We start from the raw sequence: 25588 nt of genomic DNA on the forward strand, positions 1-25588 counted from the left end.
AGCCCCACATCAAGCTCACTACTGTCAGCCTGTCAGCACAGAGCCCTCTTCAGACCCTCTCTCCCCCTCTCTCCCCACTTGAGCTCTCTCTCTCTCTCGAAAAAAAAGAGTTGGATGCTTAACCAACTGAGCCACCCAGGCACCCCATCCACGTATTTAAAGTGTCGGTCTTTAATAGAAGTGAGTGTTTGGTAATGTTGGCTCTTTCCTTTCTCACCTCTATGGCAACCCCTTCGTAATCTCTCTTCTAAAGCTCTTCATCCTTTGCTTCCTTGTGAATTTTCATTCTCTGGAATCCTGTCTTTGGTACCGTCCCACAGTTTCAGCTGACCTCTGTATTTGACCTGTACTAATTCCAGACCTGTACCTTCAGCCAGGGCTGTCACATGTGGCTTCCCAGATTGGTTGTGCACCACACAATTCTGGGGGTGCTATAGACACCAAACACGTATGCAGCAGCCCTTCCCCAGCCCAGACTCCTCTCTGGATCTGTAGGTTTCAGCCACCTTTAGACATCTCTCTCGAATACCTTCCAGTCATCTCAAACCCAGCACATCCCAAACTCAACTCTTCATCCTCTCAGACACACCCCCACTGCGGTCCCTCCCTATTCACCTTCATCAGAGGTGAAGCCAGAAATCTAAGAATCTTTCTAGCTGGTCTCCTCACCTCACATGGCTAACTGGTTCTCAATCATTATATTTTTCCCGTTAGACCTCTCAGATCTTATGTCCGGTCTCACTCATTGCCACTGCCTTAATTCAGACACGTGGCACTTTTGTTTGAATGGCTATGGTGTTTTCCATGTGGACCTCTTCACCATCAGTCCCATCCTGTGCTTACGCTCCACGCTGCTCTTTACGTGATCTGTAAAAACAGTTATGATGCTTCCCCACTAAAAAGTCTCCGCAAGACCCCTTCGAAGTGCAGTGGGTCACCAAAGCCCTGCATCATCTTCTGTCTTCTCTGCACGTATTTTCCACCACTCCCCCGACAAGAACCTTTAAGTTCCGGTCTTTCTAAACTTCTTGCCACGTTGTCTCCAACGCCCATGCCGTTGTACACACTGTTTCTTCGTGGAACTCTCATCTCTTCTTGGCTAACTCTGGCCCAGGCTTCCGCCTCCAGATCTTGTCATCACTTCCAGAATCCTTCACTGACTGCAGTGCCCACTTTCACTTCTTACCATCAACTCCTGTAGCATCCCTTGCCTTCCTCTGTCATAGAATTCGCTAAAATATATTATTTTATTTTACTTGCTGGCCTCTACCACTAGATTATAAGCTCCTGGGGGGATCAGGAATTATGTTATTCACCTCTCTGTCACCAATGTTCTTCACAGTGTGGGGCATGAGGTGGGTATTCAGTAAGTGAACGTGGAGCAGAAGGTCAGTTTCTGTTGCTATTGTAAGATTTAACCTTCACTAAGTCAGTCTCTGCCTAGTGTTAGGATCAAGTATGCATTGTTTATATGCTGTAAATTATGCGGTTTTTAATAGCTATTTCTATACTTCTTTCTGTCCATTGGACTTCTCAGAGGGAACAGTTACTCCATGCCATTTTTGCTGTTAACTTTTCCCTGGTGTTCAAGGGCTATGTGCCTTCCTTCACTCAGGAACTTATGTTGGGGGTGGGGGGAGCACCTGGGTGGCTCAGTCGGTTAAGCGTCTGACTTCCGCTCAGGTCATGATCTCACGGTGAGTGGGTTCCAGCCCCGCGTCGGGCTCCTTGCTGACAGTTCAGAGCCTGGAGCCTGCTTCGGATTCTGTGTCTCCCTCTTTCTCTGCCCCTTCCCTGCTCACACTGTCTCTGTCTCTGTCTCTGTCTCTCTCTCTCTCTCTCTCAAAAATAAATAAACATTAAAAGCTTATTTTAAAAAAAAAAGAAGAAGAAACTTTTGTGGGGGTGAAAACAGGCATATAATTGAGTACCTATCTTTAATGAGTGAAAGATGTTAAATCCACTGCTTACTGACTGTTAAAAAAATAAGGCGATTTAAATATACATCTTCTGGACTTGACTCAGTAGCAAACTCAGGTGTATGTTACTTTATGAATTGACCATTTTCAGAATGTAGTTGTTTGTTTATACCTACTTTTCATTGATCCCAACACAGCCCCCCTAGAAAATAAAAATGTAAAATGAAGCATCTTTTAACTGAAACTTTTAAGTTTGTTTGTTTAGAGTAGCATCTTGAATGCCAGGACAAAAGACAGTAGACAGATAGTCAGTAGGTTTCTATTTATTGGTAAACTCATGTTAACATTATTGTTTCTAGAATTCCCTAACAGGGTTAGATTTTTCCTCGGTGCTTCATAACTGTGGAAACGTGTAAAAATCACCTTTTGCCCAAAATGCGCAATTCAGAATCCCTTCCCGGGCCCGCTAAATTCATTTACTCGTGGTGGAGAGTAGAAGTAGGCATTTTTAGACAGTGATTTCTGGTGCCCTCACCGCCCATGATACTACTTCCGCTTAGAAACCAGTGTCCCCCTTGAGTAGTGAGCCGCAGTGGTCCAGATAGACAGTGCAGTGCTGACTGACTGAACAGAGCAGTGTTGAATGATGAGAAACTGAGACTGGCTGTTGCTTTCTACACCCATCATAACTCATAGTCACCTTCAAAACGTTGATGGAAAGCGATAACCGGTGGCCTCGTCACCATGAGTAAATATCGTATGACCCACCATCTGAGAGGAGAGCTCTGGTCACGTTAAGCAGCGACTAATTAAAATATAGTGCGTTTTGAAATGTGTTGAGATGTTTCTTTTTTTAAGTAGGCAACTTTCCTTAGCCGAGTCATAGACCCATAGCAGGTGTATGTTTAATATTAAAATTCGCTTTGTGTCCTCCTGCTACCGGGATCTACCATCTGGAAATAAAAGAAGCGATTTGGGAGATGGCCAAAGACAACATTTATTTTAATGCAATAAACCTATTACCAAATTGTAGGAGAAGAAAATTTCACTTCTAAAAAATAAAATCTATACTACAATTACATTTTTATTTGTACAGGCCACAGAAAAAAAGGTCAGACTTACAGTCTAAGATATTTTCCTTTCAATTGAATACACAAATAAAATAAAAAGGTATTTGTACAGGTTAACTTACGAAAACCTAATACGAAATCTTCCGTGAACTTTACAACCTGCATAATCCAGAGCTGTTATAACCTTTACAAGCCCCAGTGTTGTTGAGACAGTAAACTGCAGTGTTCTATATATTTTTAATTAATTAATTAATTTTTAATTTACATCCAAGTTAGTTAGCATATAGTGCAACAATGATTTTAGTAGATTCCAGTGATTCATCCCCTATGTATAACACCCAGTGCTCATCCCAGCAAGTGTCTTCCTTAATGCCCCTTACCCATTTAGCCCATCCCCCGCCACAACCCCTCCAGCAACCCTCTGTTCTCTATGTTTAAGAGTCTCTTATGTTTTGTCCCCCTCCCTGTTTTTGTATTAATTTTGCTTCCCTTCCCTTACTTTCATCTGTTATGTATCTTAAAGTCCTCATATGAGTGAAGTCATATGGTATTTGTCTTTCTCTAATTTCGCTTAGCATAGTACCCTCTAGTTCCATCCACATAGCTGCAAATGGCAAGATTTCATTCTTTTTGATTGCCGACGAGTACCTCATTGTGTGTGTGTGCACATCTTCTTTATCCATTCATCCATCGATGGACCTTTGGGCTCTTTCCTTACTTTGGCTATTGTCGATAGAGCTACTATAAACATTGGGGTGCTGTGTCCCTTTGAAACAGCACATCTGTATCCCTTGGATAAATACCTTGTAGTGCACTTGCTGGGTCATAGGGCAGCTCTATTTTTAATTTTTTGAGGAACCTCCATACTGTTTTCCAGAGTGTCTGCACCAGTTTGCATTCCCACCAGTAGCAATGCAAAAGAGATCCTCTGTCTCCCCATCCTCGCCAACATCTGTTGTTGCCCGAGTTGTTAATTTTAGCCATTCTGACTGGTATTTCGCTGTATTTCCCTGATGATGAATGATGTTGCACATTTTTTTTATGTGTCTGTTAACCATCTGGACATCTTCTTTGGAGAAGTGTCTATTCATGTTTTTTGCCCATTTCTTCACTGCATGCTTTGGTTTTTGGGTTCTGTATATATTTTAAGTGTGGCCGTACGAACTCACCCCAAAATGAGGGAATGGACAAGATGCTATCAAAGACTCCTCTGGTTTGAGAAAAGGAAAAAAAAAAGCAAAAACAAGACAAAACACTTCTATATGTTATAGGAGGTAGAGAAATGATAGAGAGAGAGGTGGGGTTTTTAATCAGGTAGCTGGTTGTGGCCAAGGTAGCTTAGCCTAGCACCATCGCATAGGGCTGTTGAGCAAATAAAATTTACTTTCTTCTTCAGCACCAGTCTGTTGAAATTTTTTAATCATTTGTGAATTTTCAGAGTCCTGAAATCACTACTAGAATGTGAGAGCTTAATCCCATCTCCTGATCTCACAGGGCTGTGGGCCAGACCTTTCCAATTCTAAAAGGCAGTGAGGTCTCCTTCCTCCTGATTTACTTTCACAGGCTCCTGGGACATTAATTTTTAAAGGCCTTAGCCAACAGACTAGAGAAATCATTCAAGTTAAATTTTTTATTAGAAAAAAAAATACTCCACAAATATCCTTTCCTATAAAAATATAAACTTGAATATCTTTGGCTGGGGACAACGAGCAGAGGGGATGGAGCAGAAAACTTGAAAGGTTTGTGTAATGTGGACATGCAGCCCTATGATTAAATTGGTTTTCTAGTGGTTCTGTTGAATCACTAGTATCGGTACTATTTGCAAAGGCATCAATACTCATTAGAGACCATTGGCCAGGGATCTTATAGGACCGTTGGGAGATGAGTCTCTATTGACAACAGATCTATTGGTCTGTTTGTTTGTTTGTTTGTTTTAATGTTTTCACCCATAACTTTAAGGAAGAAAGATGCAAATAGCAAATACGTAAGGTGACATAATACAGTAGAAAAAATCATGGACTCAGGTTCTTTTACCATACCTGTCGCCGAGGAGCTGTGATCTGAAACAGTTGGTTAACTTCTCCAGGTTCAGTTTCATCATCTGTAAAATGGAAATAACATTCATTTAGAAATAGTCTTTGAATGCCTGCTGTAAGTCAGGGGGTTTGCTTGGCACCTGACTTTGAATAATAGCTGCCGTGCCTTCGTCATGGGGTCACCGTGAAAACTAGATAAGATACTGCATGTGGAAACATTGATGTTTTTTACTATCAAGTGGCACCCAGAGCAGTCTTGATCTCCAGTTATCAAAGACTTATTTTGGTAAAAAAAAAAAAGTACACTGGTTTCATTTGCAGCAAGGTTTGAAGAAAAATTTGGCCTTAACCCCACTTAACTGAAAGTTCAAGTGGCCACAATATTCTTTGCCCAAGTATTCCAGTTAATTCGGGTTTTTCTTTGTTGCTATGTGAGGTCATTGGTGGTGAAGTAGTTACCTATTGCCACATAACTCACTTTGCCCCCAAACTCATGGCTTAAAACCGAAAACATTTGTTACATTACACTTTCTGTGGCTCAAGCATCCTAGCTTAGCTGCATACCTCTGGTTGAAGGTCTCTTGATGAGGTTGTAGGCAAGCTGTCAAGTGGGAGCTGGGAGCTCATCTGAAGGCTCATCTGGGAAATCCACTTCCAGTTCACTCACGTGGCTGTTGGCAGGCCTCTTTCCACTGGGGCCTCTTCACAGGCCTGCTGTTATGGGCTGAAATGTGACCCCCCACATTCATATGTTGAAGTCTTAACCCCCGTTACCTCAGAATGTGACTATATTTGGGCACAGGGCCTTTAAAGTGATGACTAAGTGTAAAGGAGGCTTTTAGAGTGGCCCTACTCCAACCTGACTGGTGTCCTTAAAGGAAGAGGAAAGTTGGGACACAACCGGACATGCCAGGGATGCACTTACACAGAGGAAGACACATGGAAAAGAGGGCCATCCGTAAACCAAGGAGAAAGGCCTCAGGAGCCACCAAACCTGCTGACACCTTGACCTTAGACATCTAGCCTCCTGAACTATGAGAAGGTGAATTTCTGTTGTTGAAGTCACCCAGGCTGTGGCATTTTGTTGTGACAGCCCTAGCAAACTGCTACAGCTGCCTTACAACATGGCAGCTGCCTCCTCCGGGCGAGCAATACGCGAGAAAGTGAGAAAGCACCCACGCAGAAGCCACAGTCTCTTTATAACTTCATCTTGGAGGTGAGATCCCATAACTTTAGCTATGTTCTTTTTGTTGGAAGTGAGTAGGTAAGTCCAGTCAGTCCATACTCGAGAGATCACAAAGGGCCCGGATCCCAGGAAGTGGAAGTCACAGGAAGCCATCGTAAAGGCTGCCTACCACACTAGTTTAGGCTTGTTTTTAATAAACCAAAAATTAAAAGTTAAGAGAAAGACAAAAACCGGCGTGTTTTACATGATAGATTCAACGTCATCAAATACCTGAGCGCCCTGGCCGGTATAATCTATAGGCCATACTACCATTCTGCGAAGCTAAGATTGTTCTGATCTGGAAAATATAAAATGTTGACATTTAGAAAAAAAGGTTTTCCAGTGGTGAAAAAAGGATCATGTGATGGCCAAGACTGAGGAGAAATGGCACAGTGAATCCTTACCTCGGTGTCTAATATGCACAGGGATGCATACCAAGAAGGGATGAGAGGGAAAGAGGAGGGGAGATAATCATGAGTTATAAAAAAACGTGGTTAAACCATAATATAATCTTATGTAGGAAAAGTGAGAAGAAACAGCTTCAGTAAAACAAACTACAGCAAGTAAAACTGAACAGATTCTTCTTGACTGATAGAACATAGGTCATAAAGAGTTGAAAAACTGCTCTAATCTTTCTTGTACTGTTAATAGACAAAGAGGGGATAAGGGATAGCAGGTTAGAGGTGGGCATTCAGTGAGCTGTAATACCCAGCGAGGTGGTACGTTTTAGAAAATCTCGTAAGGAGCAAAGGATGATTAGTGGGCTCTACGGATTGGTCCGGAAGGTAAGTATAAAGGAACAGACCTCTTCAGGAGTATTTCCAGAACCAATAGGAAGAACTCTACAAGAGGAGGATGGGTGATAGTTGAACCCGGCTTTTAGTTCAGAGGATCCAAAGGACATCTGCTCTGTGGTGATAGCGAGCTGACATCTGAGTCCTCAGTAAGTATGCTGAGATTCCAGTAGCTTTAGCCTCTAAAATTAGTAGCATTGTCAGCTTGATTGTCTCATGTTTTTCTAACGATCAGAGTCTATGTGGCAAAGCTGTCCTTACTCCCAAGCACGGTCAGATTTCTTTTCACCAACAGCCCTCTTTTTGGCCTCTTAAATGATGCTAATATGAGGTTAAACTCTCCCTTTAACTTTCAGAACATTCAAAGAGCTATCACTTGTAATAATACCTCCAAATACTAAGCTTCAACAATTTGGCTCCTGCTTCATCGGAACTCCCCCTTGGGTGGCCCTTTGTTTTAAGAGAGGAAGAAGCTGTTTCCTGTTATCTCCTGGTTGCACGATAACAAGATGACAGACTGATTCTAGGTCTCTTTCAGTTTTCCTTACCCAAAGCTGTGGAACCAGAGGGGGACAGTACAGGGATCTCACAAGGTGATCCTCGTTAAAAAGATGCCTTCAGATTTGAATAATTCTATGGATTACCTTAAGAGTTGCCCTGAGGTAGATGTTTATGCTGGTATGGAACAGTTTCCGAGATATATTGTTAAATAAAAGATACCCAGAAAAACCCACTGGAGGTTACGTTCCCATTTGTGTAAAAAGGGCAGCAGGAAAATACATTTGTATGTGCATGGACTCTGCTCAGAGAAGGGCACACACACCAGTAGTGAGTCTGGAGTAGAAGAGACTTTTAACTCTGTATCTCTTGTTATCATTTGATTTTTTTTTTTAATTTGTGCATGGATTAATTTTTTTTATGTTTATTTTTGAGACTGAGCATGAGCGTGGGGAGCAGCAGAGGGGCAGTGAGGAGGGAGAGAGAGAATCCCAAGCAGGCTCCATGCTGTCAGCACAGAGCCTGAAGCGGAGCTCCCTTTCACGAACCCTGAGTCGTGACCTAAGCTGAAATCAAGAGTCAGGCACTTAACCAGCTGAGCCACCCAGGTACCCCTACGTTTCTTGTTTTTGTTTCTGTTTTTGTTTTTGTTTTGTAGTGAGGAAGCTATTTTAAAAATGCCTTTAGGAGTGCCTGGGTGGCTCAGTCGGTTGAGCGTCTGACTTGGGCTCAGGTAATGCTCTCATGGCTCATGAGTTCGAGCCCCATGTCGGGCTCTGTGCTGACAGCTCGGAGCCTGGAGCCTGCTTCGGATTCTGACAGGTGTGACATAATAGCTCATAGTTTTGATTTCCATGTCCCTCATGGTAAGTGAGGTTGAGCATCTTTTCATGTGTCTGTTGGCCATCTGTATGTCTTCTTTGGAGAAATGTCTGTTCTTGTCTTATGCCCATTTTTAATTAGATTATTTAGGTTTTTTTCATCTTGAGTTGTATAAATTCTTTATATATTTTGGATATTAACTCTTTATCAGATATATCATATGCAGACATCCTCTTCCTTCTCAGTAGGTTGTCTTTTTGTTTTGATTGTTTCCTTTGCTGTGCAGAGGCTTTTTATTTTTATCTAGTCCCAATAGTTTATTTTTGCCTTTGTTTCCCTTGCCTGAGGAGATATATCTAGAAAAATATTGCTACAGCCGATGTCAGAGAAATTACCGTCTTTGCTCCCTTCTAGGATTTTAATGGTTTCAGGTCTACATTTAGGTCTTTAATCCATTTTGAGTTTATTTTTGTATGTGGTGTAAAAAGTGGCCCAGTTTCATTCTTTTGCATGTGGCTGTCCAGTTTTCCCAGCACCATTGGTTGGAGAGATTAGCTTTTTTCCCCCATGGCATATTCTTGCCCGCTTTGTCATAAGTTCATTGATTCACCATATAATCCTGGGTTTATTTCTGGGCCCTCTATTCTCTTCTATTGATCTATGTGTCTGTTTTGTGCCGGTACCACACTGTTTGAGTGCTTCAGCTTTGTAGTAAATCTTGAAATTTGGGATTGTGATGCTTCCAGTTTTGTTCTTCTTTCTCAGGACTGCCTTGGCTATCGGGGTCTTCTGTGGTTCCCTACAAATTTTAAGATTATTTCTCCTAGTTCTGCAAAAATGCTCTTGGTATTTTAATAGTGATTGTCTCAAGTATGTAGATTGCTTTGGGTAGTACAGACATTTTAACAATATTTGCTCTTCCAGCCCATGGGCATGGAATGTCTTTCCATTTCTTTGTGTCGTCTTCAGTGTCTTTCATCGGCGTATTACAGTTTTCAGAGTACAGGTCTTTCACCTCTTTGGTTAGATTTATCCCCACGTATCTTCTTGCTCTTGGTGCAATTACAATGGGATGGTTTGCTTAATTTCTCATTCTGCTACTTCATCATTAGTGTATAGAAAATGCATGGATTACTGTGAATGTAACACAACTGGTTTTAAAGAGAAAGGCACTGAAGAGATGAAATTTAAGTTACCACAAAGAGCCTTTGAACTCCTGTGGTGTTCTCTCACGTGGTCGTCCGCATTGTCCGGTCCTCTCTTCCTGTCGTTGCAGTTTGAAGACTCATGAGAGCAAGAACTGCTCTCCATTGAGCACCTGCTCTGCCCTGAGGGCTGGGGTTTTTACGTGGAGTTTCCTTACTTAATCATCCCAGCAATCGCATGAGGAATGTTTCTTCTTGCCTCCTTTTTTAGCTGAGACTTTGTATATTCCTTCCATGGGTGCTGTTTAGAAGATCAGGAAGATCAGTTCCAAGATCGGTTTCCTGCCACATGCCTATCTAACACCTTGCTTCACCAAAGACTGGAGTGACCCTTCTTCTGAGGGACACGTTAGTCAGTTCTGCCCTTGAGTTTTTCTCTTCTGTGTGTGTTTCTTTCCTCGGGGCTTGTTCTTTCATTCACACCCTCAGAACTTCAGCTTCCACCTGCACTCTGACGATTTTGCCACGTGAGCCCCACTCGGTGGCCCCCAGAAGCCACCACAGTAACAAATCCCAGCTCAGCCACCTAAGAGAAGGGGTGCGTCTGCTGACTTCTGTAGAGAACTAGGACGGCTCCAGGACCTCCGGTGTGGTCAGGTCTTTCCTTTTCTCCATCCCTCTCTGCCCCATCTTTCTCCATCTCCTTACACGTCTCTTCACAAGTTCATTAACCTCCCCCTTTCCTTCTTTCTGTGGTTTCTTCCATGTGGCAGATCAGATGGAGGGGAGTAGTTTCATCAGCTCCAGCCTTGTTCTTTCCAGCTCAATGACCGCAGAATAGAGAGAGTGTTTCTACGTTAGTACGTAGAGGTCCCCAGAAAGGGCTGTGATTGGCTTGGCTTGGATGACAGGACCACCTCTTATGGCAGTTGCGGTGGCCCCGGGGGTGGGGCCCTAGGCCAGGTCCGGATCGCCTGCCAACTTTTGTGCTCAAGAGGGTGTGAGGCTCTCTTAATTCTAGAGAACAAACTGATGGTTACCAGAAACGAGGTGGATGAAATAGGTAAAGAGGATTTAGGAGTGTACTTGTCGTGATGCGCGCTGGATAATGCATGAAATTGTTGAATGACGATACTGTATGCCTGTAACTAATAGAACACTATATGCTAACTATACTGGAATTAAAAAAAAAAAAAAGAGGGTATTGCACTGACATTTATAGTCTGGCTGTAATCACCTGACTGGAATAGAACAGGTGGGGAGCAGTTTTCCAAAGGAGGTGAGAGGAGCCGAAACCACAGCAGATGGGAAGGGATATTAGGTAGATAAAAATCGTAGATTTCCCCTACTTTCAACCCTTACCTTCTTTGCAGCTGTGCAAATCAGGGGTAAATAAGACAATGTGTGCAGTAAATACTTCATATGATGCCTGCAGCAGAATAAGCGATAGAGCAATATCTACTGTTATTGACTCTCTCTCTCCTAATTGTGGCAAACTACATTTAACACAGAATTTACCACTTTAACCATTTTTAAGTGTTACAGTTCAGTGGATTAAGGACATATGCATTTTTGTGCAGCCATCACCACCGTCCATCTCTAGAACTCCTTTCCAACACGGAACTTTATTTTGCAAAACTAAGACTCTACTCATTAAACAATAACTCCCCATTCTCCTCTCTCCCATCTCCTGGCAGCCCCTGTTCTCTTTTCTGTCCCGATGAATTTGACTATTCTAGATACCACGTGGAAGTGGAATCGCACAGTATTTGTCTTTTTGTGACTGGCTTATCTCACTCAGCATAATGTCTTCAAGGTTCAGCCGTGGTGTGGCACATCTAAATTTCCTTCCTGTAAGGCTGAATAATACTCTATTGTACGTATGTATCACGTTTTATTAATCCCTCTGACAATGGATACTGGATTTGCTTCTCCCTTCTGACTGTTAGGAATACTGCTGCTGTGAACGTGGGTGTACAAATATCTCTTCAAGTCTGCTTTCAGTTCTTCTGGGTGTATATCCAGAAGTAGAAGTGCTGAATTGTATAGTAATTCTATTTTTAATTTTGTGGAGAACTGCCATATTCTTTTCCATAGTAGCTGTACCATTTTCATTCCTAGCAACAGTACCCAAGAGTTCCATTTCTCCACATCCTCACTAATACTTCTTCTTTTCTTCTTTCTTTTCTTTGCTTCTCTCTCTCTCTCTCTCTCTCTCTCTCTCTCTCTCTCTCTTTTCATAGCAGCCATGCTAATGGGGAAGTGGATGCGAGTTCTTTAAATTCAACCTTGCTGGGGCTCCTGGGTAGTTCAGTCAGTTGAGCAGCTGGCTGTAAGAAAAAAAGAAAATCTTGGTAACTGGGCTATTAGGAGTGCAGTTGATAGAATTAGAGTACCTAGTTTTGTGGGTGAGTAGGACAAATAACACTGTTAGTATTTTAAAAGTCAAATTTGGGGGCACCTGGATGGCTCACTCAGTTGAGTGTCCGACTCTTGATTTGGCTAAGGGCACGATCTCACAGTTTGTGGGATCGAGCATTTCATTGGGCTTTGCACTGACAGCAGGGAGTCTGCTTGGGATCCTCTCTGCCTCTCCTCTGCTTGTGCTCTTTCTCTCAAAATAAATTTAAAAACTTAAAAAAAAATGTTTTTTAAGTCAAATTTGACATGATGGCTGCACATTAAACTGAGAAAAGTCTTCTCAAAAGCTAGGGAGAAATGTGAGCCAGATGTAGAGTTTACCTATTGAAGCTGTGAGTGGATAAATTATCTGAGGGAAAGAATGTCAGGGAGCAAGGGGTTGGAAGCAAAGCCAAAGAAGAAAGAAGAGCCAGTGGAACCATCCAAGGAGGCAGCCTTAAGAGGCACCTGGATATTTCAGAATCTCAGAGACCCACAGAAGGGAGAGTCAAGGGGGCGGGAGTGATTGATGAGCTCAGATGATATTTTTAAATTGCCCGTGATTAAGATTTTGTTAAATTGAACCATTTTTGTGTGACTATGCCCTGTAGAGTCCTTTATAATTTTCAGAATGTTTGCATATAGTTTATCTTATGTGACCCTTAGCCAAAGCACACAAATTATCATCATTAGTATTATTCCCACATTACAAGAAAGAAACAAACTCAGGAAGACTGGCATTTTCCTAAAGTCATTGCTCGATACCTCTCATTTCGCCAAGATGATCTATTTTGGGGAAGCTGAAGGCAGATGATGCCAGGTCAGAGTGGGCACCAGAGTAGGTTCCCCTCAGACCAGTGCCCAGGCAGCTTGTCATCCTGAGTACAGGTGCTGTCACTCAGTACCTCCTGGAGACCGTGTCTACTCGCCCCTCTCAGTTTCCTGTTAAATACTAATGAGTTTGATTCTCTAGACTCCAGAGCAGTGGTTTGTGAACTGTGGGTCATGACCAAAGAGTTGGTCATCAGATCAATTAGTGGGTCCCAACCAGGCGTCCCAGAGCCAGTGGTGCATGTCTTCCCAACACTGCTTCTACAACTTCATGTTGGTTACTTGAACTTGGCTGTGGTGGAAATCAGCCAACACCACAAAGCTGGGGCCTCTGTTTTACCACAGAGAACCAGTTGGTAAACATTTACTAGCATACCCCTGATCATAACCATCATGTCTTTCTCTTCCCTCCACCCCTCCTGCAACGGAACAGGATAGAATAGAAAGAAAAATACCAGGGTCCTCTATGATAAAAGTAAGAATTGTTTTGTGAGACTTCTGTTCAGGTCAGAAAGATATTTATGTGTATATTCATATATCATGTATTTTTTTTACTAAAAATAAGTTGGAAAGTCAGTTGTCTAGAGTCCCTTCCTTTATCTTCCTCAAGTAATTCAAAGTCCTCTGTTCTGTTGATCTTTAGGCAGAGAACCAGTGTCCAGCATCTTTTTTGAATTAATGCTGTGTCTACTCTAGGCAGAATGAGATGGAATTTGTGTCAGGCTAGAAATTATTATTCTAGAATAGACAAAATGGCTCTGTATTATCAATTCTTTTGAACTCAAAGCTATATAAAAATCTATCTTAGTTAGACCCCACCAAAGACTTTGTACAGTGAGCATGTATTTGTCCTATGCTCAGAAAACAGTAATCATTATTTTTAAATCCCAAAGATTAGAAGGCCAATAAATAGAAAAAAAATCAGGCTTAAGCAAATATCCTTGTGTTACTCTACCATTCTTCATTATTAGAACTTTCTATGAGGAAATTAAATCTTTATAAGAAAGTAAATGCACTTGTGAAATATATCACTTACCTTTTAATGATTTAGTGATTTGTTTTATAAATCCAGATTATATACATATATTTTTATATACACAAAATATATATATATTTTTGATATACACAAATATATATATATATTGATATACACATACATTTACATTGTATATAAACATCTTATATATAAAGTTATATGTGCGTGCGCACGCGCGCGCACACACACACACACACACACACACACACACATCCCAGATATGCTTAAATGGATTATGCTTCAAAACTAGATAGATGTCGGGCGCCTGAGTGGCTCAGTTGGTTTGTTAAGTGTCTGATTTTGGCTCAGGTCATGATCTCGTGGTTCGGGAGTTCGAGCCCACATTGGGCTCACTGTTTTCTGTGCGGAGCTTGCCTTTGGGTCCTCTGTCTCCCTCCCTCTCTGCCCCAGGTCCCCTCGCGCACACTTTCTTTCTTAAACATTAAAAACACAAAACAAAAAAACCTAGATGTACGTAGATCATGGAATTAAATCTCAAGAACTTTGATTTAGATCAGCCTTGCAATTTTGAAATTTTCATAAAAGGGAAGTTATTAAGTATTCTTACACACAAAAAAAAAGGCTGCAAACGTGTGAAATAGTATGCCCTTGACTATCTAAATGGAGTTACAAAAAGAAACATTTTTCACTGAGTCACATTTGAAAGTCATTCTATCTTTCTTTCTATTCCACAATGTCACCTTACTATGCCCATTTTACTGCTTTTTTTGTAATAAGAAAATGAACCAGAATAAGGGGAACATGGTTTAAAGGTTCATAGGAGTTAAATATACTTTCAGAAATAAGTTATGGAACATTTTGGGGGGAAGAATTCAGCTTATTGTATATATGACTTCGGTTCTCCAGTTACTTGCAAGTAGAAAGTAAATGTCCCCCAGATGGACACTTGACCCAGGGTGCATTTAACATCCAAGAGTGAAACTGAGTGCCCTGTTGCTCACTAGAAATGAAGAAGGTTCTGGGAGGGCATGAGCTCTCGGTGCTCCTGTGGTCAGCCAATTCGCTCCCCTGTCCCCTGTGGCTGCACTCCAGAGCTGCTCGGGACTGCCTTTTCTCTGAACAAAGCCCGTGCAGCTGTGCCCGGCGCCTCCGTGTCACCAGGCAGGGTTTCACGAACTGGATCTGATGCTCTTGTGCCTGTGTTGTTCATCCCTACACGCTGGAGCCGTGCCCAGGAAGGTGAGGGGACAGCAGGTTGGCCCTCGCTCCCCAGCTGTCCCTTTCTCCTCATGTCACTCAGGATATAAATAAATGGATTCATTCACTCTCTCATCAAGCCAGAATGTTGCCAGAAGGTACTATCAGGGCCACTCTGATCAGTTGGAAAGGCCCTTAGGGGCAGATCTAAGAGGCACAATTTACAAAAGCCTTTGCATTTAGGTAATTTAAAAAAAAAAAGCTTTTAATTTTACTTCTCCTGTTCACTTGAGACCTTGGAGGGAGAAAAATAGCTCCAGTTATATGTTCATGTTGTTCGAGGTCTGGGCCTCCTTTAGTGGTGTGGAAGTCATGGTGCATTCTTTGTTTTTTCTCAACTAGAAAAGCCTTGAGTCTGATGATCTCATTGAAAATTTACTTCCCTTTCCTTAAGACAGCTGACGGGTAGTAGGAGCACTGATCTGGAGCGTGGATTGCTGCTTATCACACGAGGCTGTGGTATTTCAGAGGCCAAGTTTGTATTGTTAGTTGGAAGTCTTTTGCTGCCCATAGGGAGCACTGCTATCGATCATTTCCCACATCCGTCGATCCAGTATTTCCCAAGCAGCCTCCGTGTAAATATGTACATGGCAAAATGCTGGGCGCTCAGGTCCTGTGAAGATTTGCAAGACGTGGTCTCTGCACTTCAAAGAGTGCATCGCAGGAAACGAACCACACATGCAAGACACAGACCCCCCACCCCACCCCACCCCTGCCCTCAAAAGTGGTGTAAGAAGCAATGATTTGCTGGTCTAGGAAAGTCTGTCCACCATTCCTGTCAGAGAACTTACTCCTCAAAGTAGCATGAGCATGATCGGTGCCCTCAGCAGTTCTCCGTGCCTAGGTGCTTCTCGTGCACTTCACCTTAGCAGGTGTGGATCACGGTGCTGAAAATAATTGTATTTGCTATTACAGTAGCTCCAGCCAGTTACTTAATATGATGCTAATGGGAGAACAGTAGCTGGAGGACAGATTGGGTTCGTTGGACTCAGTTGCCAAACCAGCACAATGTATTTTACAGGTGCTTCAAGATTTTTAAGGGTAGTTCTGCTAATATTTTATGTCTATGTTGCTTGTTGACTTTAAAACTAACCTAATAATATTGCTGTAACTTCATTTATTTGATAAATGCCAAGTGAGTGTATAAATAGTGTGATCCACAGCCATTTCACATACATATACACAAAACAAAAAATTTCCAGGTCAGGATATCAAAGCCAAAAAGAAGATGGGCAGCTTCAGTGACTGGTTTTTCAGAATTCTACCACAAAAGAGCATGGCTGTGATCATGGCCACAAAGGACGTGAGGGGGTGGGGGGGAGGGCAGTAACATGGTTGTCCTAGGTATTGTCTCTGCCCTTATCAGCCCAGAACCGAGTCAGCAGACAGGAGTGGAGATCCCAGCAGCTCTGGACTAGAATCATGGCAGGTGTCAGGGAGAACAGGTGGAGAGTCTAACTGGAGACGCTTTACCTAAAGATGGAAGCCCAAAGGGCTGTATTCTCCATGTAAAGTTCAACCAGAAATAAACCCTCCCTTCCCACTTTACCTTTACCATCTCAGGCACTGGAAGAAAACTGCCTGTCTTGGACCTTGGTGCTGAGTGAGATGGAGTAGGGGACTCTTCCATGAACATTTATAACCACAAACTGGCCCTCGTGTAAGCTTGGGCGTGAGTTGACATTCCCTAGGTACCCTGAAAAACTTGCAACTGAGAATTTAATCCAAGGTGGTCCTAAGCTAATAGTGGCCCCAGGCACCTAATATAATCAAATGCATACTTTTTCTGGAGGGATCTTCCTTCAATTCAAATCTCAAATAAATTCTTTTTTTTTAATGTTTATTTTTGAGAGAGACAGAGGGTGAGTGGGGGAGGGGCAGAGAGAGAGGGAGACACAGAATCCGAAACAGGCTCCAGGTTCCGAGCTGTCAGCATAGAGCCCAACGTAAGTCTCAAACTCATAAGCTGTGAGATCACGACCTGAGCCGAAGTCAGATGCTCAACCAACTGAGCCACCCAAGCACCCCTCAAATAAATTCTGAAGAACTGGGATCACAGTTAAAAATCACAAAACAAATAAGGAAACATGGCACCATAAGCAAAAGTCAGCAAAAATAACAGATGACACTATCAGACCTACAAAGACAAAGATACTGAAATTATCAGACATACAATAAAAAATAAATTTTCTCATGTGTTTAGAGAAATGAAAGGAAGGAGTAGAAAGTATGAGTAAAATCAAAAGATTAAAATTATAACTAAACAGATTTGAAAAAGAACTATGTAGACTTTCAGAATTACAAAGATATAAGTAACTAAAGTTTTGAAATCAATGGCTGGGCTTAACTGCAGGTTAGACCCAGCTGAAAAGATATTTAGTGAACTCAAAGCTATATTTATTTAAAGAAATTATGTGAACTGCAGGACAGAATGATGAAAAATCACGTGAGAAGGCCTGATAGATATCCAGATAACTGGAGTTCTAGAAAGAAAAAGAATGGGACCGGGACAATAGTTGAAGGGATAATGGCTAAAAATATACCAAAACTGGAGCCAAAATATCTCAGGTGGGAGAGCATTAGACTGGTCCAATCCCAGGTTTCGGCAAAGAGGAGGTGTCCTCTTAGAGCCTGTAATAATTAAAAATATTCCAAAACTAATGAAAAGATACACCAGTTGCAGTGAATCACAACAAATCCACATCTCGACACACCATACTGAAACTTTGGAATACTAAAGACAACGAAAAGATGTTCAAAGCACCTGGAGACAAAAGAAGGCTTTCCAGAGGAATGCCGGTTTGACTGACAGCATACTTCTCAACAGCAAGAGTGGAAGCCGAACTACAGTGTTACGTGGCCACTGATGAGAGAAAATAATCAGCCAGTCAGAAAAATATTGTAAGTGAAAATATCTTTCAAAGATGCGGATGAAATGCAGACATTTTTCAACATTTAAAACCCAGAAGAATTCACAAAAGGAAAGCAAAGATTCTAAAGAATGGATATTTCGTGAGCAAAAGAAAATTAAAAAAGAGAGAGAAATAGACAAATCAAGAAATAGACTGCACTATGGAGAATAAACTGATGGTTACCAGCGAGGAGGTGGACGGAGGGATGGGTGAGGTAGGTGATGGGGCTTAAATAATACACTTATCATGATGAAAAAAAGTAATCAAAGAAAAGTGAGAGCAAAGGGTATGGCCAAAAACTTGCTCAAAAAATCCAAAAGCATTAAAATGTCACAGACTGTGGTTAAGCAACCAAGAAAAGTGTCAAAGAAATACAGAATCCAATCCTTTAGTGAAGAAATTAGTTGAACTCTGTGTGGATGGAGAATAATGTCCATTACAATCATGTATTTAAACTTGAATTGTGAGATGTTGGCTACTTGGGAGCTCCTGTAGAGGTACTGAGTATAGAAAGGACCCTGTGTATCCACCAGAGCGCTGCATGGGGACCAGAATCAGTTGCTTAAAGGCCAAAATAATCTTAGACTATCTGAGGTAGTAATTCTGTTTTTTTAAGCGTACAAGGTAAAGATTGGAGTATCTGGTAAACTAAATAAATACTAATTTTATATAAATTCAGAATAATCTTTGTTTATTGTGAAACGTCTGTTGTTTAGAGAAGCTAACATTTTAATCTTGAAACTTCCTTTTGAAATATGTCATTGATATTAAATTTGTGATGTTAAGTTAGAAAAGATAAAAACTGATTAAATGTATACACTATCGAATGCATAAAATAAATTATTTTATTTACTTTACATTTTAAAACAAATAAAGAATGGATATTTCAAACAGAGGAAGGTAATAGCACATTTCGTAGTACACGAAAATACACATTTCGAAGGTCTGAAATGCAAAGAGGTACTACAAGCAAAGAATGTTTACAAATATGGGCAGATATAATAATAAAATAATAATGTTCTTGGGAGGCTAAGAAGGAGGGGATGAAAATATTCAACACCAGTCTTGTTAATCAAGGCAGGCGGTATGATGAGAGTTAAAGTAGTCTAACTTGATCTTGTACAGTGAAAAGCTAAAGATAATGATTAATTTCAGCTTTACATAATCAGTATATACAAATGCAAAAATAGAGTAACAACTAAAAGAATAGAGATTATAAAACTTCAAGGAGGAAAAGAAAGCAAAGAAGAGTAGGGACAAATAGGAAGCACGACTTAAGACAATAGAAATAACAAAGTATTTGTAACTACAAAAGTGTGAGTGCACTAATGTCCCAGTGAAAGTGGAAGATTGATTCATCCAACAGTATTTACTGAGTATCTACTATATGCTAAACACTACTAGGCACATAGCACAGAGCGGTGAACAAAACAGCCCCAAATCCTTAATTGGAGAGAGAGACAACAAACCAAATAAGTAACCCAAATAGTACATTAGACAGTGGTGAGGGTTCTAGAGTGAAAAAAACAAAACATGAAAGATAGAGAATGGGAAAGTGACTATTCTAAATCGATCAGTCAGGAAGAGTAGCATTTGAATAAAGCCCTGAAGGAGGTGAGGGAATGAGCCGGTGGATATGTAGGGAAGGGAATTCCAGGCTGAGGGAGCAGCATGAGCACGTGCCTTGAAGAGGGATCACGGCTGCTGTGTTTGGGAAGTACAAGCAGGCCAGTGGGCCACGGTGTAGGGTGCGAGGAGAGTGGGTGTAGATGAGACTGGAGAGACGAAGAAGGCCGGACCACAAAGGACCCAGCGGGCCAACGAAAGGACTTGCACCTTCCTTCTGAGTGAAGTGGGAGTTGGGGTTCTGGGCAGAGTCATGGATGAGCTGATTTTGGATTTAACAGCATCTCTGTGGCTACTGCACCAGGCAGGGGCAAGGTAGTAGCAGTAGAGGGGTGCAGGAAATGGTCAACCAGAGATGGATATATTGTTGGCCTAGATTTTCAAAACTCCACTTTTAGGCTGCTTGAAAGAGACCTATCTAAAACATAAGTATATAAAAAAGAATCAAAGAAAAAGTTTGGCAAAAGATATGCCAGGGGATATAGCTATATTTATCAGAAAAATTGATTTTAAGACAAAAAAAAAACATATCAAGAAGTAAAGACGGTCACTACATTATGGCTAAAAGTTCTAAAGATTCACCAGAAAGTATTTAACCTTTTTTTGTTGATTTCGTTCCACTAGCTTATCTACTGATTTCTTAAATTAAATAAAATGCATATTTGTAAAGACTATATTGGACAAAAAAATTAACAGAAACACAAAGAGAAATAGACAAACCCACATTCATATTGGAATGATTTAATATAACTCAATAATTGGTAGATCAAGCAGTCTGAAAATCAGTTATATTTTAGGAAATTTGAACCACACAGTTGAGAGGCTTGATCTAGCAGATAATGGCTTTGAATCACATTTCGAAGGCCATCTTTCCTGGTCACAACGCAGTAACAAAAAGATAACTGGAAAATCCTCACATGTTGGATTAAATTAAGAATTAACTCACCAAAAAAAAAAAATCATAATATAATTAGAAAATACCATTCACCAAAACCCTGAGGAATGTAGCTAAGCAATATTCAAGGAAAACTGATATTTATAGTAGGGAGAGGGTAGAGGCTCAAAGTTAATGTGCTAAGAACCTGGCCTAAGAATTTCACAACAAAATAAGTCCCAAGAAAGTAAAAAGTAAAGACAAATACATAATAATAAAGATAAAGGAAGAAAATAATGAAATAGAAAATGATCACCATTGAGAGGAATGAATGGGGACACTATTATATATGCCTCAGAGATTAAACAGATGGACAACATTATGAATAACTTCGTACTGATACCTTTTTAAAACTTTGGTGAGATGGATACACATTTGGTATTTAACTTAGAAGAATTTGCTCAAAAAGAAATACGAAGCCCTAATATTCTTTAATTATTAGGAAATTTAACCAAGAACAAAAATGATTCCATAAATACAACAGCCGGTTTTTATGGTTTTACTGGACATCCAAGGATCAGATATACCAACCTTCTACAAACTATTCCAGAATAGAGGAAAACAGAGAACACTTCTCAGCTCTTACTATCTTAATAGCAAAACCTAACCAGGACAGCCCTCCCACAAAAATTCTAAAATCACAACCTCTTCTTAATTGTGGATATAAATGTGAAAAAATTACGAATAAAACATTAGCAAACTGAGTCCAGCAATGTAAAAAAAAAAAAAATCATGATCAAGTTAGGTTTATTCCAGAGATTCAAGGATTATTTAACGTCTAAAAATTGACTAATGTAGTTACTACAGTAACGGATTAAAGGGAAAAGAATCATATGCTCCTCTCAATGGATACAGAATAAGCAGTTGATGAAATTCAGCATACTCATCGCTTTAAAAAAAAAAAATTCCCAGGTCACTAAGAATAGAAGGGAGCCTAATTATGAAGTATCTCTACAAATAGGCAGCAATAGCCATCATACTATTCATTGGAAAACTTTTAAAGATTCCCTTTAAGATGAGAAGCAAGACAAGGGAAGCCCTTCCTTCTCCTGAGTGTTGTACTGGAAGTCCTAGTCAGTAAAGTAAGGAAAGGAAATGACACGGGAATCAGAAAGGAAGATGCAAATCTGTCCATATTCTCAGATAATATATTTGTCTCATCAGATACCCAAAAAGAGTATTCAAATAAATTATTACCTTTATAAGAGAATTTAATGATCTTTCTGTACATCAGCAATAGAGTGTGTGATTATAGGAAAAGATACCCTCTGTATCAAAAGTATAATCACGAAGACATATAATGTACCTAGGGAAAAATCTTAACAAAAAATATGACACCTATTATTTTAAAAATTATAGAAACATAGTGAAAATCACTTTAAAAACCAAAATAATGGAGAGATGTTCATGTTCCAAGATTAAAAGTCAGTTTGGTAAAGATGTCGGTTCGTCCCAAAATTGATCGATAGATTTAAGAGGGCATTAGTTAGTTGTTTTTTTTTAATTTGACAAGCTGATTTTAAAATTTACATGGAAGGGAAAAGGGCCAAGAATAACCCTTGTACTACTAAAGAATGAGAGTGAGGGGCATCTGGGTGCCTCATTCAGTTGAGCATCTGACTCTTGAAACATATCTCACAGTTTGCGGTATCAGGCCCCACGTCAGACTCTGCATTGACATCATGGAGTCTGCTTGGAATTCTCTCTCTCCCTCTGTCTCTGCCCCTCCCCCAGCTGGTGCACGCATTTCTCTCTACATACATACATACATACATACATACATACATACACGTTAAAAAAAAAAAGAATGAGAGTGAGAGATAGAGGCCATGTGTCACTTGTCTTACTAGACACCAAAAATTATTACCAAACTAAAGTAATTAAGAGAGCATGGGGTAGGGGCACCTGGCTGGCTCAGTCGGTGGAACGTGCGACTCTTGATCTAGGGGCTGAGAGTTCAAGACCCACGTTGGCAGAGATTACATTAAAAAAAATTTTTTTAATAAAAAAAGAGAGCATGGTGTTGGCACAGAATAGAGAAAACCTAAAACTGGTCTCCTATGTGAAAACAGTTTATAACAGAGAGGTGTTGCCATTAAAGAAGGTAAGGATGGACTTTTCCATCAATAATAACTAGAATAGTTAGTTGTTGTGTGGGGAAAATGAAATTAGATCTGTGCTTCACACTGTAGATAATTTTAGGTTGGATTAAAGACTTAAAAATGACAGGCCAAAAAAAAAAAAAAAAGTGTCCCATCTTATATAAAGCATCATAGGAGGATACCATTATGACCATGGGGTAAGGAAAAGGTTTCTTACATTAGCCCCAAAAAGTGCAGACTGTGAGGATGGAGATTGATAAATTTGACTTTGTTCAAATTGAGAACTTCTAAGACACCATAAAGACATTGTAGGTTTTTTTGTTTTATTTTGTATTTCTTTTTTTTTAAGCGCTTAATATCATTAGAGATACATTGTGAAGTTTTTATAGGTGAAATGATGTGTTACCTTGGGTTTGCTTTGAAGTACTCCAGGGGGAGGAAACTGGGGGAGGGAGAGAGAAAAAGAATGGTAGAATGTTGATAATTATCAAAGTGAGATGCTGGGAACATGGAACATGGAGGTGTCTTACACAATGCTATTTTGTGTGTATATCTTAACATTTTTTTATTTAACAAAAATTTTTTTTTAAACAAACCATCCATCTTGGGATGCCTGGGTGGCTCAGTCGGTTAAGCGTTCGACTTCGGCTCAGGTCATGATCTCACATCTCATGAGTTCAAGCCCCGCATCGAGCTCTGCTGACAATGCAGAGCCTGCTTGGGATTCTTTCTCTCCTTCTCTCTCTGCCCCTCCCCCACTCACTCTCTCGCTTTCTCTCAAAATAAATAAATAAACTTAAAAAAGAAAAAGGAATAGAGTACTGCTACATGCTACAACATGATGATCCTGGAAAACATCACACTAAGTGAAAGGAGCCAGACGCAAAAGACCACATATTGTGTGATTCCACTCATATGAAATGTCACAAATCGGCAGATCTATAGAGACTGGAAAGATTAGTGGTTGCCTGGGGCTGGAGGATGAGATGTGTGAGAGTGATGGCTAAGAGGCATGGGGTTTCACCTTCTTTCAATGAAAATGTTCTGGAAGTGATTGTGGTGGGAGATGCACAACTCTGAATATACTAAAGCCACCGGATTATACACATTAAATGGGTGAATTGTGTGGTGTGTGGCTTATAGCTCATTGAAGCTGTTTTTTTTTTTAATCAATAAACAGTAAACTCAATAAGAAAATAAGCAAAAGCCATGTCCAGACATTTCACAGAAGAAAAAACATGTATGCGCCATAGATACTTGAAAAGAGGCTCAACTTCATTCCTTTTTTTTTTTTTAAGCTTATTTATTTTGAGAGAAAGAGAACGCGCATTGGGGAGGGTCTCAATCTCACAAGTCTGGAGAGATCTTGACCTGAGCAGAAACCAACAGAGGCTTAACCTGACTGAGCCACGCAGGCGTCCCTCAACCTCATCCCTAATTGGGGAAAATGCTAATTAGAACCACAGTAGGACACTTGACTGGCAAATATTTTAAACTCAGGCAACACCCCTTCTCCACCGGTAGGTGAGGCAGAGAAGCAGGGGAAGCCCATCCAGTGCTGTGGGGGTAGGGGGTGAACTGGCGCAACCGCTCTGGAATGTAATACGGCTTCGTTTTTTAGAGAGTTGAAGAGGCAAGTGTCGATGACCCAGCGGTTACGCTCCTAAGTATATAACTGAAGAAATTCTCCCAGCTGTGTGCTGAGATCACATGTAATAATAGTTATAGCAGCACTGGGAAATTGAAAACCACATAAAACGAAACGACATATATTTAGGGATATGAGTATATGTGGTGAATAAACCTGTTTTTAAAAAACAAACAGGGGAAGGATAAACACAAAATTGAGGAGAGTGGAAATGGGCAGGCAATGGGAGGGCCTCACAGGGGACTCGGGGTAATGGTAATGTCTTTGTCTTAAACCAGGTGACGGGATGTAGGTGCATATATGGGGGATAAGGACAGGGGTACAAGGCAGAGTGTATTCTGACAACCTGCTGTTCGGCAGAGTTTTAGACACGCTCAGAGGTGTGCGTAGAGCAGTGTTTCCATGCAGTTCGATACTGAATGCTAATTGTGCTGGCCCTACACTTCTAGCAAGGATTCACATATTTTAGCATCTTCTGTTTAAGAAGCAAAAGGGATTAAATGTTCTTATGGGGCGGGGGGTGGGGGGGGAAGAAGGGGGAAGAAACTAAGCAGCACACAAAAAAAGCAGCAGCAGAACCGGAGTGTGTTAGAAAGGTTTCCAACAAAAGTGGTTAAAATGACAGGTCTTCAAGTTCAAGGTGAACTTCATTTATTTGGCCACAACTTCCTTAGTCTTCCGTAATGCTGACTAAACCAGACGTTATTGTAAGGAAGTGAAACCCCATGTCCTCATTTAGGTCACTTAGCGGTTGGTTCTTTGTTTCAGATCCTGCTCACACTAAAAGATGAGCCACAACCGCACTGAGGAAGAACCTATTTGCTGTCCCGCTACTGCCATGGGTGTGTCGGAGGCGCTGCAAGCGGTCCATGGTATTTTTTTTTTTTTTTTTTTTTTTTTTTTTTTGCTGCCTCAGTCCCCAGAGCCTTCAAGCGGCGGTGGCAGTAGATTGTTGCCATTCAGCCACTCCAGACTTTTACTGAGACAACAGGAAAACACATCGGCTGGGTTTTGATTGAACTTGGCAGTGGGGACGTTCCACTGATACGTTATGTACCCCATCAGAGCACACATGTATCTTTTACCCCTTTTACCTCCTCCCCCAACCTGCTTAGGTCTTCTCTGTCCCTCTCCTGCTACCACACAGAGACGATATAAAAGAGGCTCTTTGGCTATTTGCATTTTGCTTCCTCTTCTTTTCCAGATTGCAGTATTAAGCTTTACTTCCTACAAGCCTAAAACCCCAACAACAGTATCTACCAAAGTTGTTCTTCCCTTTTCTGAGGGTTTGGGGGAAGGGGGAAGCATACATCACAAGTTTCCCAGAGAGCGGAGAAAAGTCGGTGTGCTGCTGACCACATGAGCCATGGTA

At 40.9% G+C, this 25588-nt stretch overlaps 1 protein-coding gene across 2 annotated transcripts in view; it reads left to right on the forward strand.

Moving 5' to 3' along the window:
- Window positions 1-25397, forward strand: part of TTLL5 (tubulin tyrosine ligase like 5) — a 285893-nt gene extending 260496 nt beyond the window's left edge. For both annotated transcript variants that reach the window (XM_043556671.1, XM_043556672.1), the window contains one exon: window positions 24985-25397. In XM_043556671.1, the coding sequence (XP_043412606.1) occupies window positions 24985-25007 (23 nt within the window). In that variant the 3' untranslated portion in view covers window positions 25008-25397. The remainder of the gene's footprint in view (window positions 1-24984) is intronic.
- The last annotated feature ends 191 nt before the right edge of the window (window positions 25398-25588 follow it).

The sequence above is a fragment of the Prionailurus bengalensis genome, chromosome B3, assembly GCF_016509475.1.
Source record: "Prionailurus bengalensis isolate Pbe53 chromosome B3, Fcat_Pben_1.1_paternal_pri, whole genome shotgun sequence".
NCBI lineage: Eukaryota > Metazoa > Chordata > Mammalia > Carnivora > Felidae > Prionailurus > Prionailurus bengalensis.